Raw genomic sequence first — 18,366 nt, 5'->3', positions numbered from 1 at the left:
CGTGACATATCATGGCTTTGTTTTGTCTTTGCGGAGCCGGAGTGGGCGTAGCCTGCGCATAACGCATCCGGCCTGCCAGTTTGACACTGGGGCAAAACTCACTTAACAATTCAATTTTGAGCTCAATTGTGGTCATAAGTTGAGGACTACCTGTGTAGTTCCTTTGTGACCTTGTGGTTTTTGAATGAGCTGTAGTCCTAAAAAATACCAACATCCTAAATGATCAAAGGAAGTGAAGTAAACCTGAGCAGAGTTTTGTTTCAGATTATTCACGAACAAACCGCTACAACAAAGTGAGTTGAATTGACCAAGAAATTAAGTTCTAAAGCTTGTAAGTCAGGGGAAAGATAACAAGTATCTCCAGAACATGTGACCACTCTTCTCTTATAGTCTTCCACAGCTGACACCAAAGGGGACTTCCTCCTTATCAGTGACCACGTGATTGAACTGGTTACCCGGCTTCACCAAACCATGCTGGAGGCTACAAAGCAAAGACTGAAACTCCAAGTGGCTGATGAGTAAGGACAGAGTTGGCCATGGTGGGGAAAGGGAAGGGTTTGGATGAGAGCTTTTATTTAGATGTTTATTCTCTTTTACTTGTATTGGAAGACCTCCAAGAGTGAGTCACTCCATTTGAGACCTCTGACTTTAAATGGGATAAAGGAGACTTTGGATCCAATTTTGACAAATTTTTCCTCCTCTCCCCTCCCCCCACAATTAAAAAGACTATTTCTGCTCTGGTGTGTCAGAAAATGAAGAAGGGACTGTCTTTAGCCCTACTGGGTTTAAGGAAGCAGGCCTTGATGTTGGAAGCTATCTGAAGATGCAGATAAAACTCTAATTTTTTGATATCAAGTGTATGTAAATTATATATTATGGCCTATAAATCTGGAGCCTGTACATCCCTAATTATAGTTTGTGTGGTTTGTTGCATTGTATTCAGGCTGTTTAGCTGTAGCAATTAATACATTTCACATCTCTCTTCCAATTATAGTAAAGTAACTAATAATTAAATGATGAAATGTTTTAGCTTCAATAGCTTGCAAAAATAACTAAATTTGATCATCCCCACAGACTATTGAATATTGTATCTCATTTGACACAGCAAACCTACTACTGTATTTCTTTATTAGGGACAGGACAGTTCCCAAACTGTCCAGCAGTGACCTACATTGGAGTTAAATAAATTTGCAGGGTTAATCCTCCCCCCCCTTCTTTGAAACCCATAGTTTACTTGATAAGATTTCAGAAGTAGTTTACCTTTGTCTGCCTCTTAGGGCTGAGAGAATGTGACTGGCTCAAGATCATCCAGCTGGCTTTTTGCCCAAGGCAGAATTAGAACTCACCATTTTCCAGTTTCTAGCCTGGTGCCTTAAACATTAAACCAAACTGGCTCTAATCCTAAAGTTAAGCCTGCCTTACACAGTAGTTGTAGTTATATGTAATTATATGTAATTATATATAAGTTTTTGGGATTAAACATTGCAGAGGCACCTCCACACAACAGACAAATTGTGAAGCAAAGCTAAAATAAGGATTATATTGTTTTATTCAGCTGACCTTTGATTTGATCTCTTACAGATTTCTGGTAAAGTTTAAGCAAAGCAACATCACTGTCAAACTTGTGAAGACAGAGGAGACCCAAGGCACTGCTCTTGTTTGCAGAAAGAAAGGCAGCAATAGGATGGAGGTGCTGGTCCATTAAAGTGAAGTTATTGCTGATTCAAAGGCAGCTACAATGGACTTTTAGGGACTCTGGAGTTGAGAATATGATTTAGATTTGACCCATTATAGGCATTGGTGCCTTCTAGGTTTCTCATCAGAATGTTTACAGCATGGAGCAACATGAATTGCATACATTCCAAGGCCAATCAGTGCATTTGCAGAAGGTGTGAATGGCAGCTTCCACTGCCTTGTCAATATCTTCAGAAATGGCTTCTTTCTATAGATGGAAAATTTGGGGAGAATGTCAATTAAAAACAAACAAATAAAATAAAATGTCAACTCTGCCTTGATTTAAGCCACTTAATGGAGTTATACCATCTTTGGAGACACCAAAGAATACAAAGCCTGAATTTGGTTACAGAGTACAACTTTATTTTAAGCTATCAGAATTAATCTCTACTCCCTTTTGAATTTTTTTTTTATTTTTTTTTTTGCTTTTCTCCAGTGATCTCCAACAGGGCAGTGGCAAAGTCTCATTAATGCAGTGGTGGGATTCAAATATGTGAACAACCGGTTCTCTGTCTGGATGCCACTTCCAGAAGTCTATTCTGGGCCTGGGCAACAAAAAATGAGCTACCGGTTTTGCAAACTGGTGCGAACTGGCTGAATCCCATCACTGCATTAATGTATTCTTTGGTCACATTGGATCTCTGCCCTAGTTTTAAATTTAAAATGAACGGGAAAGTAGTATACTGCAAATCAAATCACTAATTGCAAACATAAATTGCTTCCAACAGTGCCCTGGGCTACATAGACCATAAACAGTTTTAGAAAGTGAAATGGTGCATTTCACTTGACCTGTCCTGTCAAGTCGAACTCTGGAGGTCTGTGTGCTTATTTCTGTTTCTTAGCTAAGGGAGCCAGCATTGTCCAAAGATACTTATGTGGCCATGTGGTCAGTATTCGCCAAGACACACATAACATTATTAGCTTCCCACCGAAGTGGTACCTATTTATCTAAGCATATGTACCAGCTTTCAAATTGCTAGGTTAGCAGGAACTGGAGCAACACTTTGCTTCTCTTTTCTGATCAGCTATTGTAAGATGCTAAGTAAAAGACGCAGGCATGTCTTGAGCAGAGGTTTGAAGCTGCAGGACACAGCTTGACAAACTCTGAGTTTATTGCTTCTTATATACTTGTTACATACATAGGCTTTACCATTAAATGCTGACATTTTACATTCATAAGTTTAACCATTAGATGCTGACATAAAGTTTCTTCATTGGAAAATTCCTTCATATAAGCAACTATTTTCTAGTAACACATTACATGGTCAAAGACCAGGTAAGAACAAATACAGGTGGATCGAAAGGAGAAACAACTGACAAAGACAGGAAGAGATAGGAAGGAACTTAAGCATATTATCTGTTTAGGTAGGTGAGGCATTAAGTCAAAAGGGTATGACCTTCTGGCTGCTTCACTAGGACAAAGGGTATCAAAAAGTTATGAGGTTTGGGGGGGGGGAAGCATGGCAGTTTGCTGTGCGTGCATTTTTCCGCACATCTCACTCTTCTCTATTTTATTAGTGAGGACATTATCCTAAGCTGGAGTAGTTAATGGGTCTTAGTCAGGGGACATATAACTTTGCATTTGTTTATACAAAACATAACTTGTTCCTGAGGTAAGTTAGTGGTAGTTTAGTGTGGAAAATTGAAAATAGAGAAAAAAAAGACATTGAATAACCATATATGTGCATAATTAAAGGATACCTCTTGAAAGGAGGTACAATTTAAAATTCTTTGACTGACATGTATACAATGAAGTTTTTTAGGTGAAGTAGTACAATTGACAATTTTTGTACAAGTAAGATTTGTAGGCACAGCTACAATTGGTGTATGCAAAACAATAGCATCAAGGGGTAACATATAAGAGGCATGACCCCAGTTTGACATAGTTGCATAATGAAATTCATTGTCTGATAGAAAATTGCTTAAACCAGTATAATTTTTTTTAAAACTGAAGCTGGAACACACAAAGGTATAAGACAGGTAGAGAGTAGATTTTTCATATCATATGATTCAGAAATACAAAAGTCTGTCACTTGTGTTACATTAACTAATTGCACCTAAATATTATATTTCATCTGTGATTCTAAAGGATGAGGTGGGAGAGCTTGAGCCCCCACACAGCAATTAAGAAGGAAAGAGAGGCAAAGAATGACTAAGGAATTTGCAGTCAAAACCACAAATATGGCAGTGCATAAATTCTCTGGTGTAGGTTCTTTTCCCTGTTGCCGCAGAACCTTCTGTGCTTTGGATGTTAGGTTTTTCACATCGCCCCAGGTTGTTGGTCAACTGCGATGGCGAGAGCGAAAGGGACATTGTGCTATCTGAAGAGTCACCTGCTTCATTTCCAGTATTGGGTTCTGGACTTGATGCCATGACATCTTTGGCTGGTCGCACGCACTGGGCTGGAATCCAGAGAGGGCCTGTAGGAGCAAGCACAGCAGCATAGCCTCGCCCCCAAGTTAGTAAGGGAATTGGACCTAACCAGGTTTTATCAGGCAATTGCCGATAACATACCAATGGATTAGGGAGCACAGCTTTCTGCTGAAAGTGACGCTGGTAGGCAGTAGTTTTTTAAAAGGAAATATTTAGCTGATTTAAAGTTATTAGGACTTTATTGACTTGACGAGTTATCCATGCCAAATTAGGTACCCTTGATCCCTCCTTTTTTTATTTGTTTGTGAAGGCAGTCCTTAAAGGACCGATGCGTCTGTGAGAAACAAAGGATAGCTGCTGTAAAGTTAAAAACAAAGCCATAAGATTGGAGTTGTTCCCGGGCATGATGTAAACACCTGGAAAATTAAAAATAAGTTGGCACACATAATGAGAGTCAGAGATTAAGTTAAAAGTCTGTTGAGAAAAGGTGTGGAAAGCCAAAATAGCAGCAGATAATTCTGAGCGTTGTGGTGAGGATTGCTCTGCAGTGTAGGCAGATGATATGAAATACAGCCTATATAATCAGTTAAAGATCACTGAAGAGATAAGTTATTCTGAAAATAAAATTGAAAATCAAATTTTGGGATAGGAAGAACAATATTAATTAAATCTGTCCCATTTCAAGGACAAGCTCGATTGTGTCCTAAGGTTATTATTTCAGCAACAGCCTGGATAAAAGATAAAACATTTTGGGATGGGGTAAGTAAAGCCATTCAATACAATATACTTTTTGTGCTTCTAACACAGATAATACTTCTGATAGTAGCTTACTAATAAGAAATATGAAAAGTGTTAAGTGAAATTTTTTATGTGGAATTCTGTCCACAAATTGAGTACTCAAGTACTTAATTTGCTCAACTGTGGAAATGCTGCAAGTGGAACTACAATGAGATCTCCAGGTTGGTTTCCTTTGGTCAATAAGTCAAATTCCAAGTTAATCAAATACCATTCAGATGGAAACAAATTTCTATTAAGTATGTTAAACATTTACAAATCTAAGCAAAACAATTCAGAGTCATTTCTTTTGGTTGATGGCTATATAGGTCTAACTAAACAATTTAAACTCAACACTTTTTCCCCCCAAAAAATTGTCCAACAATTACTGTCTCCTCTTTGGAGTAAAACTTTGTAATCTGAAACTGCCTCCAATGACTTGGAGGACATAACTTCTATTGTTCTGTTGCTGCCTGTGTTTGAGCCTCACGATTCTTGGTCCCTCCTGGTACAGATGGAGCAACTTCTTCAGATTCAGATTCAGAATCCTGAGCCAAGACACTATCTTGATCTGAGGAAAATTATAATCCTTCTCCTTGAGAATAGGATTGTAGTAGTTGAAATAGTCATATTACAAAAGTCTAGTAAGATACCTGGCCTTTCCAAACAGTCATTTTGAAAGATATGATATAAATGACATATTTGCAAACCCCTGTAAATTCTCTATAGTACTATACTGGGAATTTCCCTTCTTATTCCAGGCAGCCCATTTTATAAAAGGGAGATCAGCTTGCCATACAAAGAACACCTCTGTCTTTTCAAATCAAAAAGTGGGCAAAATGCCATTTGCCATTTAATGGCACTATTTCTCCAGTGTTTCTTGCTTAATTCATATCTGTACTAAATCCCTGTATCAAAGAGACCTGGTCAAACATGATGAAAGCAAATTCATCTGCAGAAGCCAGGGATCTAGTTTTTTTAGGCAACCAAATCAAAGTGCCCTGGAAGACAGTGCCTGGCTGCCACATGGGACAGAGAAAGTCTATGGCAGTCTAAAGGAGCCAATAGGAGTTGGGCACATCTCAGCTCCTGGCTGTACATCTCCAAGGTCATAACCAAAGCCCTGCAGATCACTTGTACAGCAAGAAAGTGTGATAGGAGAAGCAATGAAAATAAGAATGCTATTTTGAAAATGGAACAGCAAAATGCAAATTTAAGCTGCCTTTATAGGTAGGCAGGGGGTGAGTTGAAGATGATATCATAAGGCTATGTTCTCCATAAATGGTTACTAGGGCTTCTTCATGCCACAGTGAGCAGGACATAATGATCCCTAAATGGATTTGTTCCATCAGAGTGCTTTTCTCAAGAAGATTAATAACCTGCTCTGGAAAATGAAGGGAATTTTCAAGGAGGCCCTGGACTGTTTGACTGCCTCAGACCAGTTTGCAAAAGAGGGTGCCATTGGATGGCAGGCAAATTTAGGCTTGAACAAAGGGTGCAGATCTGACCAGCTGATGTCTTGAGGGTAATAATGCTTCAGAACTCAACCATTCTTTAACATAGAAACAGAAAACTGATGGCAGAAGACCCAGTGGTCCATCAAATTTGCCCTTTGAGGTTTTTTTTTTAAATCAAAAGTTGGACATGTGTTTATCTCAAGCATATTTAAACTCAGTCAGTTACTGACTGACCCATCAGTAACTTCCAACTAACACTGGAAGTTGGTTCCAAGCTTCCACTACTCTTTCTCTGAAGTAATACTTTCTAAAATTAATAGTTTGTTACAGGTATTTTAATTTAACCAATCAGACAGATGGGCCTTTTTATCCTTTCTGATGTGTCCATGGGAGCAACTTCCTTTACTTTAATAGTAACAGCAGTCATCAATAAGAAGGCTCATAAATAATGGGATTCTCCATTCTATGCATGCTTATTCCTGTTCTTTGCTTTACTGTGCAAATAGGCTGTATCCAGTAATGTCCTGGTAATGATTTAAAAGCTAACCAGCTGATGTAATGCAAGATGTACGATGTAATGATGGGAATGACTCAGCAGGACCTATGTCCCTTTAAGAGCCATCTGGGTCTATGTCCCTTTAAGAGCTTTGTATAAAAGGGAAGGTTCTGCAGATGTGTGCTCTCTCTTCCATTTCCTGCTGTAACTATGGTTTGTTGGATCCTGCTGTATTAGCACATGTACGTATATTGTTCCTGGTGTGTGATATTGTAGATAGTGTAAGATAAACCACCATTTAATATAGACCACTGTTTACTGTATTTACTCCTGGGTTATCTCACACAGTAAAACTGTGCATGCTTTGATAGGTTATGGGCCCAGAGTGAAGAGAAACCCAGTGAGAGCTTGACCCAGAGCCAGAGAGTTAAGGCTTGTGGTTTGTTGTGGTTTGTGGTGGTAGCAGGCAACATGGACTGCGTCAGTGTAATGGGAGGAGGTTTTATAGTATCTTGTCTGAATGAGACAAACTACTTTTCCTGGAGTCTGAAAATGGAGATGTACCTGCAAAGGGAGGAGTTGTGGGTGATAATTGCTGATCCACCTGCAGCCCTGGATGATGTAGACCAGAGAAAGAGAAAGCATTGGCCAGCAAAATCTTGAGTTTGGACGATAGCCAGCTGATACACGTAAAGGGTCTCCAGTTTACTAAAGAGTGCTGGGAAGCTTTGCGCAGTGTGTACATGAGAGAGACTGCGAGTAGCAAAATAATGCTGATAAGAAAGCTATATAAGGCCTAACTGAAACCAGGAGAGAGCATGTCTACTCATTTGCAGTCCATGAGAAAGATATTCCTAGAGATAGAAGACAGAGGAATGACTTTTACTGAGGCACAAAAGGTATATGTGGTGCTCAGTTCCTTGAACACTTCATGGGACGTTCTGATGACCCGTTTAGAGTCTGTGCAAGAGAGGGACTTAATCATGAGTTATTTGACTGGCCGCTTGCTGGAGGAGGAACAGAAATGGCTAGAAAGGCAGCAGAGAGGGAACGACAACGCACAGACCAGGCCTAAAACTGCAACATCCAAAGTTGACAGTAGAGCAGCTGAGAACATTTGCATGGTGAAACGCTGCTTCACATGTGGTCCTACAGAGCATCTCTAGAAAGAAGAGAGAGAGAAGAGAAATAGAGGAGCACTGAAACAAGGCCGTGAAGTTACACAACTGACATTTTCCCTGGCAGCAACATTAACTAAAAAAAACCACTTGGCTTTTAGACAGTGGGGTGAGTCAGCATATTGCAAATGATCCACAATGTTTTCAAACCTAAGACCAGCTAAAAAAACATTTGTTAGCCTGGCTAATGGAAAACAGTCTGCTGTTAAAGGGGAAGGTAAAGTTTATGTATCTAGTATTGGAAAAACATTTGATAATGTATTATATATACCAGAGTTACACCCTAATGTACTCAATATTTCGAGTTTAGATAATATGGGGTATGAAGTACTGTTTGCAAAGGGTCACTACAGCATCAGGAAAAGTGGGAGGATTTGTGCACAAGTTGTTAAGCTGGATAATTTATACATGTTAGGAAAGAAGCAGGATGGTTGTGCATGAATACTTACAAACACTCCCACACATGATGATTGCGTACATTTATTATACAGGAGGTTAGGTCATGCAAATTTTAGAGTGCTGCAAAGGATGCCAGACCTAGCTGAAGGATACACATTAAGCAATGCAACACATATTTAGATTGCACTATTTGTAAGGAGTCAAAGTCCAGAGTGTATCTTTTAATGTAAGTAAGAAAAGTTCAAGGCAAACAAACAGAGCTTTGCAATTAGTGCACACTGATTTAATTGGAGCTAGGTATGTACTTGTCTTAGTAAATGACTACACCAGATATGGGTTCTGCTATCTATTAAAGAGCAAAACAGAAGTCCTACAACAGTTCAGGCAATGGATGAACTTTGTAGAGTGAAGATATGGTCATAAAGTATGCCAGCTGCAAGCAGACGGGAACAGAGTTTATGTCTGACAACTTCCAAAAGTGGCTGAGGAACTTAGACATCAGGTATAGACGTACGAATCCATATTCACCAGCAGAAAATGGGGTGGCTGAATGAAGGAATGGCATATTGCAAACCATGAAAGACTCACTCCTGGCAGATGCAGGAGTGAGTAAAATGTACTGGGGGGAAGCCATGAAAACAGCCAACTGTCTAGTAAACAGGGTATGAAGTGTTGCTATCAACAAAACTCTATATTACTTGTTATTTGGAAGGAAACCCTCATTGGCTCACCTAAGGACATTTGGCAGTTATGCTGGGGTCCATATTCTCAAAAGCACCAGAAGGAAAGGACAGAAAAAGGCCAGGAAACTTAGATTTGTTGGATATGAGCCAGGTTCCAAAGGGTATAGATTCATAGATGGACCAAAAAGGTTATGATTTCAAGGTCTGCTAGTTTTACAGAACAAAACAAGTTGGACAGGGTGCATGCTAACACTGAGGTTCATACCAACATGTAGCACTAGTTGTCAGGAAGTAGAGACTACACAAAGCCCAATGAAGGAAGAAAAGTATAGCTGGTCGGAAATAGTAGGACTAAAAGAGGATAGACCTGAGTAAAGAGAGAAGTAATAGAAACACAGGAACAGATGATACCAAGGAGATCTGAATATAGCAATAAAGGTGTACCTCCTGATCGGTTCTCAGCAAGTGTTGTTAAAACATATCATGTAATGTATGAACCCTGTAATTACCAAGAGATGTTATCATTGCCTCAGGTAGAACAGGATAAATGGAAGGAGGCTATGGACAGAGAAATAGAGTCTATGAATATGCATCAGGTGTTTACCCTTATGAGATTACCAGAAGGAACAAAGGCTGTGGGGTGTAAATGGGTATATAAAAAGGTTTTACACAATAATGAACTGCAGTATAAGGCATGGTTAGTTGTGCAAGGATTTACATAGAGAAAAAATGTGCATTATGATGAAGTGTTTGCACCAATAGTAAGAGGTGAGACCATAAGGCTAGCATTGGCTTTAGTAGCTGCATGCAGTTAAACCATTTATAATTTTGATATAACCACTACATATTTAAATGTTGAATTAGAGGATGGCATATATATGGCACAAGCTCCAGGTTATGAAACTAAGCACCCTAGATATGTATATAAATTGAATAAAGCCATATGTGGGTTAAAACAGTCAGCAAGAAACTGGAATCAGTGTTTAGATGCTGCTCTCAAAGAGTTGTTTTTTAGAAGCAACAAGGCAGATCCATATTTGTACACTGCACAGTATAAAGGTGCAGACTGTTTCCTGTTAGCTTATGTTGATGACTTGTATTTTATTACCAAGAATCGCTCCCAAGTTGACTCCTTTCTCAAGCAACTTGAAAGGAAGTTTCAATTAAAAAGCCTAGGGAAAATAAAGAATTATCTAGGTGTGGAAATAAGAAAACCAAAACAGAGAGGATATGTATTAAGCCAAACAAAGAAAATAAAACAGCTGTTAGAGAAGTATGATATGCTGGGCTGTAACAGTGTATTAACTCCTATGACCCCAAGCTTCCAGAATGATACAGTAGATAACACAGAATGTGATCAAGAAATGTACCAATCAGCTATAGGTAGCTTATTGTATTTATCCCAATGGTCAAGACGAGATATAGCCAATGCGGTTAGCATTTTGAGTTGGCACATTTCAGCACCCAAACAACATCACAGATAAGATAAGATAAGATAAGATAAGATAAGATAAGATAAGATAAGATAAGATAACCTTTATTGTCATTTTTTTACTATGGGCACAACAACACACATCAAAAATGAAATTTAGTTGCCCGCTCTCAAAGTGAAACACATACATGACGCACACTGGTTAGGGATAAAAAGAATGGTTAGATATTTAAAAGGCACAATGGACCTGGGACTAACTGATACCCTATCATTACAATGCTATGTAGACAGTGACTGGGGAAATGATATGCCTGACAGAAAGTCAGACACAGGATTTGTGATATTATTTGCTGGAACCGCAATTGGATGGAAATCCAGAAAACAACCTTCAGTAGCTCTGTCAACTGCTGAAGCTGAATTTATAGCATTGCCTGAAGAATGTTCTGAATTAACTTGGTATGTCCAATTACTCAGAGATGTACGTACTGATGTGAAAGAAGCTGTGCCAATGTTTGAGGACAATGTTGCATGTATAAAGATGGCAACAAGAGAACATATTGGAAGCAGAAGCAAACATATAGACACAAAATGTTGTAACATCAGGGAGGCTGTAAAGAATAAACTGATAAAATTACAGCATTGTTCCATTGATAGCAATATAGCCAATATGTTGACTAAGCCTTTAAATGCAGGCAAGCATCAAGAATGTATAAAAGCATTTGGGTTAACAGCTGTTTAGCTTTAAATGGGAAAAGTGTCAAGGTAATGATTTAAAAGCTAACCAACTGATGTAATGCAAGATGTATGATGGAATGATGGAAATGACTCAGCAGGGTCTATCTCCCTTTAAGAGCCAGCTGGACCTATGTCCCTTTAAGAGCTTTGTATAACTGTGTGCTGTAACTGTGGTGTATTGAATCCTGCTGTATTAGCATGTATATGTATATTGTTCCTGGTGTATGATATTGTAGATAGTGTGAAATAAACCACCATTTAATATGACCACTGTTTACTGTATTTACTCCTGGGTTATCTCACTGTGCATGCTCTGACAAGTAATTATTAAGAGTTGGGATTGCTAAATGGATCTCTTATGTGTACTTGTGTCAGCATTCCACAATCTAGCATTCTCTATACATAATCCATAATCTCCCATTTTGACTGAAGGAGCCAAGGGATTATAAATGTACAGGTAGTCCTCAATTTACAACTACAGTTGGGATTGGAATTTTGGTCACTAAGGGATGCAGCCATTAAGCAAGCCATCATATGACTGGTCTCAATGTTATAATTTTTACTGTGGTTATTGAGTGAATTGAATTTCTCCCATTGACTTTACTTGGCAGAAGCTGGCTGGGAAGGTTGCAAATTGCAATCATGTTCTTCAAACCATCATTCAACAAATATTCATATATTGAGGACTACTTGTATTCCAGCATACCTGGAGGTTGGTATCTTGGGAAGAACAGGATATTTTCCATAATGCCACAAATAATCAATTAATTTATTATTACAGCAAAAGGCCAACACATAAATTAAACATTGAAATAAAACAAAACTAAACAGAACCAACACAAGAAGACATAGCAATATATTACATTTAATGATGGGTGACCAAGATCTTCCTAGTTTTACAGACAGTAGCTACTTTCAGAAAAACTGAATTATATTGACCTGACAATAAAAATACATTGAGTATAGTCTAATGCTGCATAAAAAGACATAATAAAATTAATTATAAAAGATTATTAAAAAGATCTAAAATGTTTATTTACATTTCTGGCAAATCCCCAATGCTGCTGCACAGAATCTAGCCACCTGCGCCGTGATCACTGCCTGATCATCTTTAAGCAGCAACAGGAGATAAATACTTTCCAAACGACCAGGATACCTATCAATTATGGGGAGAATATGGTTTTTCTGAATAGCTCTATAGAAGGAACATTGAAGGAGTATGTGTCCAATGGTCTCCACCTCTCCTGAGCCACAGGAGCAGTCTTTCAGCCCATGGTGTCTTTTTATACTTATCGTACAGGACAGCCAATGGAAACACATGGCACTGTGCAAGCGAGAATGCTTTCCAGTGGTTTACTGACTCAAACTGACTAAGGTACCTGGCAGAAACAGCGGAGCTATACCTAAGTCCACTTGCCTCTCGATGTCCTCTACCCTTTGACGCAAGGTTTGTTTTGCTTGGTCGTAGTCCAATTTGAGAATTGAGGCTGACGAGAAGCCTGGTTTGGCAAGATTCGACTTGACTGCCTTGATCCATGAAGAGGAGAATTTATCTTGAAGAATTAATGGAGCAAGGCCTTGCAGAAAGTAATTAATCCTTAGCCAGATATTTAAGGAAGCTATACAAATTCTTGCTTCAACTTTTATCAATCCTGTCTCCAGGTGCAGAAGTACATTTGGGACACAGTGCGGCATCTGGAGAATTGTTCTGATAAATTTGGATTGAACTCTTTCCAGTGGTGTAAAACACGAAGCTGAGGGTCCGAGCAAGGTCCCATAGAGAAGCTGTGCTAGCGACTTGGCCAGAAAAAGCTTAATTGCAGATGGAACATAATGTCCTCCCTTTGTGCAGAAAAATTTAAAATGGCATTCGCTGATCGTTGGCCAGAGGCAGCCGCGTATTCTCCAGGGGCTTTTTGTGAGCCAGTGGCATGGATGACCACCCCTAGGTACTTAAAGATATTTTGTGGCTATTTAAATACTATTTTGGCCTTTTTGAAAAGGCCATAACCTTTGTTTTCTCATAATTTATGTCCAGTTTATTATATTTGCAACACTGGACAAGGGCTCACAAGACTCTTTTAAGGCCAACTGGAGTCCTGGAGAAGATCACAGCATCATCTGCATAGAGCAGCAGAGCAATGCTTCAGTCACCTATTTTTGGGGGTGGTAATTTGGATTATTTAACCATTTTACCATATCATTTATGTAAAAATTGAAGAGCAAGGGGGCCAAAATGCACCCGTTTATCCCTCTTTTGGGTTTCAACTGACTTTGAGAGAGACTCTTGCATATTACACCTCACCTTGAGGGATGCTTTGGTATGTAAGATGGAGGAGTCTGTGATCAATTGAGGCAGCTTCCAGCTTCTCCCATAGCTTAATCCTTGTAACTGTGTTAAAAGCTGCCTTAAGATGTATAAAGGTAGCGTATAATGATACAGGTCTATCTGATGCATATTTTTCAATCAAATGATGAAGAACTGAGCACTGATCTATGGTGCCTCTCCCCTCTCTAAACCTGGCTTGTTCTTCGGGAATCAGGTTCTCAAGATGCAGCCACTCCTTTAATTTATCTTAAAGGTGTTTGGCATAGAGTTTGCTGATTATATTTAACAGACCTATTGGTCTGTAATTGGCAGGGTCGTCTCTCTTTCCCTTTTTATAAATTGGGATCACAGTTGCCAAGCCCGAATCCTCTGGGACATGTCCGGTGGAGTCAATATACTGTAGGTGAATAGCGCTGCCAGGATGGGTATCCACCACTCCATATTATTCTTTAATAATGCAGCCGAAATGAAGTCAGCTCCTGGAGCCTTCCCGATCCTGAGTTGGCCAATGAGGGATTTAATTTCAGACTCTGAAACTGGGGGCCACTCAGGTAAATCCTTCATTATAGACCTTGTACTCTCGCTGGAGTACACTTCCGAAAATGAAGTTCCCAGGTTATAGGAGATATATGACAGTCTAACGTAGTGGTTCTCAACCTTCCTAATGCCACGACCCTTTAATACAGTTCCTCATGTTATGGTGACACTCAACCCCCCATCCAGCTGGCCGGGAGGGTATCAAAAACTTAACCAAAAAAAGAGGAAAATATGGGAAAGTATAGGTAGTCCTCGACTTAAAACAATTCGCTTAGTGACAGTTTGAAGTTACAACAGCACTGAAAAAGCAAATTATGATCATTTTTCACAATTATGATTGTTGCAGCATCCCCAGGGTCATGTGATTTACATTCGGATACTTGACAACTGATTCATACTTATGACGTTCACAGTGTCCCAAGGTCATGTGATCAATGGCCAAGGGGTGTGGCCAGCTGATCACTCAGGTTGCAGAGTGCCTGTGGGGGGGGGAATCTGTGGGTCTCTGGGATGGGAGTGGGATGGGTGCCTGCCTTCCTTCCCTCCCTTTGTCCCTTCTTTCCTTCCTCTCCCTTAGTCTCTTCCTCCTTCCCTCCCTCTCTCCCATTGTCCCTCCCTTCCTTCTTTCCTTCCTTTCCTTCCCCTCCCTTAGTTTCTTCCTCCTTCCCTCCCTCTCTCATTGTCCCTTCTTTCCTTCCTTCCTTCCTTTCCTTCCCCTCCCTTAGTCTCTTCCTCCTTCCCTCCCTCTCTCCCATTGTCCCTTCCTTCCTTCTTTCCTTCCTTTCCTTCCTTTCCTTCACTTCCTTCTTAGTCTCTTCCTCCTTCCCTCCCTCTCTCCTCTTGTCCCTTCCTTCCTTCCTTCCTTCCTTCCTTCCTTCCTTCCTTCCTTCCTTCCTTCCTTCCTTCCTTCCTTCCTTTCCTCTTTGTCCCTTCCTCCCTCCCCTCCCTTCCATTGTTCCTTCCTTCCTTCCCTCTCTCATTGTTCCTTACTTCCCTCCCTCTTCGTCCCTTCCTTCCTCCCCCCTCCATGCCCAGGAAGGGACAAGGGGAGGGGGATAGGCTGCCAGCATGGCTGGGGGCTTTACTGCTGGCAAACTGCCTGTGCACAGGCAGACAGAGGAGAGCTCGCCCAGCTCACTTGCTCAGCTTCGCCGAAAGACATGCCGCTTGCTAAGTTAACAGAAGCTCCAGGATCAGCGCCGGGCTACAGCTGATTCGCACTTCTGTTAAATTAGCCGGCTAGAGCAAGTTTGCTGGGCAGGAGCCAAGGAAAGCAGCTACAGCTGCAGAAGCGCGGATCAGCTGTCGAGTCTCACCCTGATCCTGGACAAGAGAGAAGGAAGGAAGGATGGAAGGGACAAGGGGAAAGAGGAAGGAGGGACAAAGAGGGAGGTGGAAGGAAGGAAGGAAGGAAGGAAGGAAGGAAGGAAGGAAGGAAGGAAGGAAGGAAGGAAGGGACAATGGGAGAGGGAGGGAAGGAGGAAGAGACCAAGAGGGAGGGAAGGGAAGGGAAGGAAGTTCCAGCCAGCAGAGGCTTGGTAGCCCGGCTGCCGAGAAACAGAAGAGTGCAAAGCCAAGGAGAAGAAGGTGGCGGTTTCCTCCCAAAGGGGGCTCCTTTTCTCCACCCCTTCCCTGGGTTTGTGGGGAATTTCTCATCACCAATGCTGACAGGTGCTCCTTCGAGCCCGCCACAAGCTTTCTCACCCCCTTTGCTTCGCCCCCCCTGCTTTCGTGAGGATTGTGGTGCCCTTGGGAAGCCGATCGTGCTTTGAAGCTTAGGAGAGGAGGAGGAGTCCCTTCCTCCTTCCCTCCCTCTCTCCCTGTCAAGCCCCAGCGGGCTCGACATGAACGGGTGGAGGAGGAGTCAAGGACGGATGGGGTGGCAAAGGAGACCTGCGGCCATCGCCAGACCTCCCGGCTGACAAGCACAAGTTCAGGGGTCACCAGCTGACGTGTGCAGGAGTTGGGTGCTGTGGCGGCCTCCCCTTTGCTGACCTGTGTGCACGAGAAGTCAATCCAGTTGCTGCACAATGAGTCTCTGGGGAGGGCGGGGCCTTGCTCTGCACCTGCACTCTTCATGCACCCCCTGCAGGGCACATTTGGTAGAGTTCGTGCAGACTGCCGCCAAGCAGCATATTTTCCACAAGTGAAGTGGAGCGGAGGGGGGGAGGGAGAGAAGGCGGTTGACAAGCCATGCTTAAGACCATCGGAAATATGTGTTTTCCAATGGTCTTAGGCAACCCCTGTGAAAGGCTCGTGCGACCCCCCAAAAGGGTTGCGACCCACAGGTTGAGAACCGCTGGTCTAACCGGATATAGAATCTTTCACAGTGGCAAGCCATTAGACGCCAAAATAAAGAGTTCTTTTGCTTTGCCGCTTCAATGAGCTGTTCCCAGGAAGACCTTGTGTCTTGTCTCTTCTTGAATGCAATCAATTGCTTGAATTGTTTTTTGAATGTAACTGCTTAAGAATAGCTTTATTGCCATATCCAGTCTCGCTTTTGTACTCCTTGTATGCCAAGTTAAAAGCTTTCTTGGCTTCTATGCAATCCTTATCAAACCATGGTTTGGAGGTGGTACAGGACCTCTTAACTGAGAAATTTTGGTCATGTGCTAATAATGGTTGTAGCTCATAAACTAAACTTTTATATAGTTCTAATAAGTCTTGAGTTGGGTTGACTGATAAAAAGGCTGTGCAGATTTTTTGAAAATTATCCTCTGTTAGGGCTCTCTTTACCTTCTGATTAAGTTGTTGGGTCCATTTGACCCGACATCTTGTTAGGCCTGCTGTAAAGATTGCAGGGATAAAATGGCCCTTGGAGGGTATTTGTCTGATAAAGAGCTTCATGTATATACACAGAGGTAGATTATCACTTTCTAGGTAAGGCAGGACTTCAACATTTTCTATATAATGTACTAAGAAGTTAAGATGTAGTCAATGGTGCTAGTTTTGGACTCTGCCATAAATGTAAACTCACAAGGATAGTCACCAGGCCATGAGCCATTAGATATGAAGTTAAATTTATTTGCCAACTTGACAAGACAGAGGCCAGCATAGTTAGCTCTAATGTCTTTAGAGAGTCATATGAGGGGGACGTTGGTTTGTATAAAGACCTCCGATGGTGGGTATTGATGATGTTTCATGAATAATGTATAATCATCTGGTCCCAATCTGGCATTAAAGTCTTCCCCTAGTAGGACCCTGGCATTTGGATGTTCCATGAATTGTTTATTAACATAGTATTCCAACTCCAGCCATACAGCAGTGGTTTCAGCTTTTCTTAGTGAAGGAGGGAGATAAGCATTAATTATCAAAAGCAAGACCAACTTGAGAAGGGCCATAGCTGAATGGTTTAAAGGGGTAATAAGTGTGGACTCTGCTCTCAAGTTGGTAGAAATAAATATACCCAACCCTCCTTTCCGACTCCCTGGGCCTCTGCCTGGCCTTGCTTCCAGCTTATATGAATAATAGCCATTAAGAAGGAGATCATCAACAGTCCAAGTCTCTTGCACCAATATAATATCCTTACCTTTCAGAGGATCAGAGTGATTAAGGCCTCTAAATCGATACCACCCAGCTACATTCCATGACATGATGTTTAAAGTGTTTAAAGTGTTTTTCTTGCACTGGCCTTCATATAGTCAGTTCGTGTTCTCCATAGGGGCACTTGTTGGAAGATAGTTATAATAATTGTTATTTGATGCATTAGATTGAGTAATTGTTGTCAATGCTTCTTTGAAACCATCCAGTCTCTGTGTATTATTAGCTTGCTCAGGTTCTGGCAATAGACCGTTAAAATCTATCAACATTTCTTCTGGCACACCCTCAGCAAATTCAGTGACTTTGGGTAACTCAGTTTGTGGATCACTTCTCTGCTTTCTCAAGGTTGATTCAGCTACCCGTTTCAAACTTATCAGTATGAGGGCTGTTGCCGTTTGGAGTTAAAGCAATAGTTCCCTCATGGAGAGACTGAACCAGGAGTGGGTGCAGGTTCCCTGAGCAGAAGACACATATTGGAAATATTGAAAAACTGCTCAGGAAGTGCTTCATTCTTGAAGGAATTATGGATTGTTTGAAGGATAACAAAATTTGTATACATTGCCTTCTTGCTGGCAACCACTCTGCATGTAATAAATCAATCTGAGTATACTCACAGCAGAGCAGCTGGCTAAGAGACTGCCTAACAGCTTTTCTATCACTCCAACATCCTCTATTCCTTCTGCTGTAGATTAGCAAGGT

At 41.0% G+C, this 18,366-nt stretch overlaps 1 protein-coding gene and 1 long non-coding RNA gene across 3 annotated transcripts in view; both read left to right on the top strand.

The window, feature by feature from the left end:
• The window catches only part of LOC120302340 (unconventional myosin-Ia-like), a 60,648-nt gene extending 58,633 nt beyond the window's left edge, over positions 1-2,015 (top strand). For both annotated transcript variants that reach the window (XM_039330551.1, XM_039330550.1), the window contains 2 exons: positions 391-518; positions 1,582-2,015. In XM_039330551.1, coding sequence (XP_039186485.1) covers positions 391-518; positions 1,582-1,705 — 252 coding nt within the window. In that variant the 3' untranslated portion in view covers positions 1,706-2,015. The remainder of the gene's footprint in view (positions 1-390; positions 519-1,581) is intronic.
• Positions 2,016-7,042: 5,027 nt separating this feature from the next.
• LOC120302337 overlaps positions 7,043-18,366 on the top strand; it is a 17,590-nt gene continuing 6,266 nt past the window's right edge. Inside the window, exons 1-2 of the long non-coding RNA XR_005555114.1 lie at positions 7,043-7,076; positions 11,873-11,973. This is a non-coding gene — a long non-coding RNA (uncharacterized LOC120302337). The remainder of the gene's footprint in view (positions 7,077-11,872; positions 11,974-18,366) is intronic.

The sequence above is a fragment of the Crotalus tigris genome, unplaced genomic scaffold, assembly GCF_016545835.1.
Source record: "Crotalus tigris isolate CLP2741 ecotype Arizona unplaced genomic scaffold, ASM1654583v1 scf7180000024429.2167931701:2281839, whole genome shotgun sequence".
Taxonomy (NCBI): domain Eukaryota; kingdom Metazoa; phylum Chordata; class Lepidosauria; order Squamata; family Viperidae; genus Crotalus; species Crotalus tigris.
This window is presented reverse-complemented; position numbering and strand designations above follow the sequence as displayed.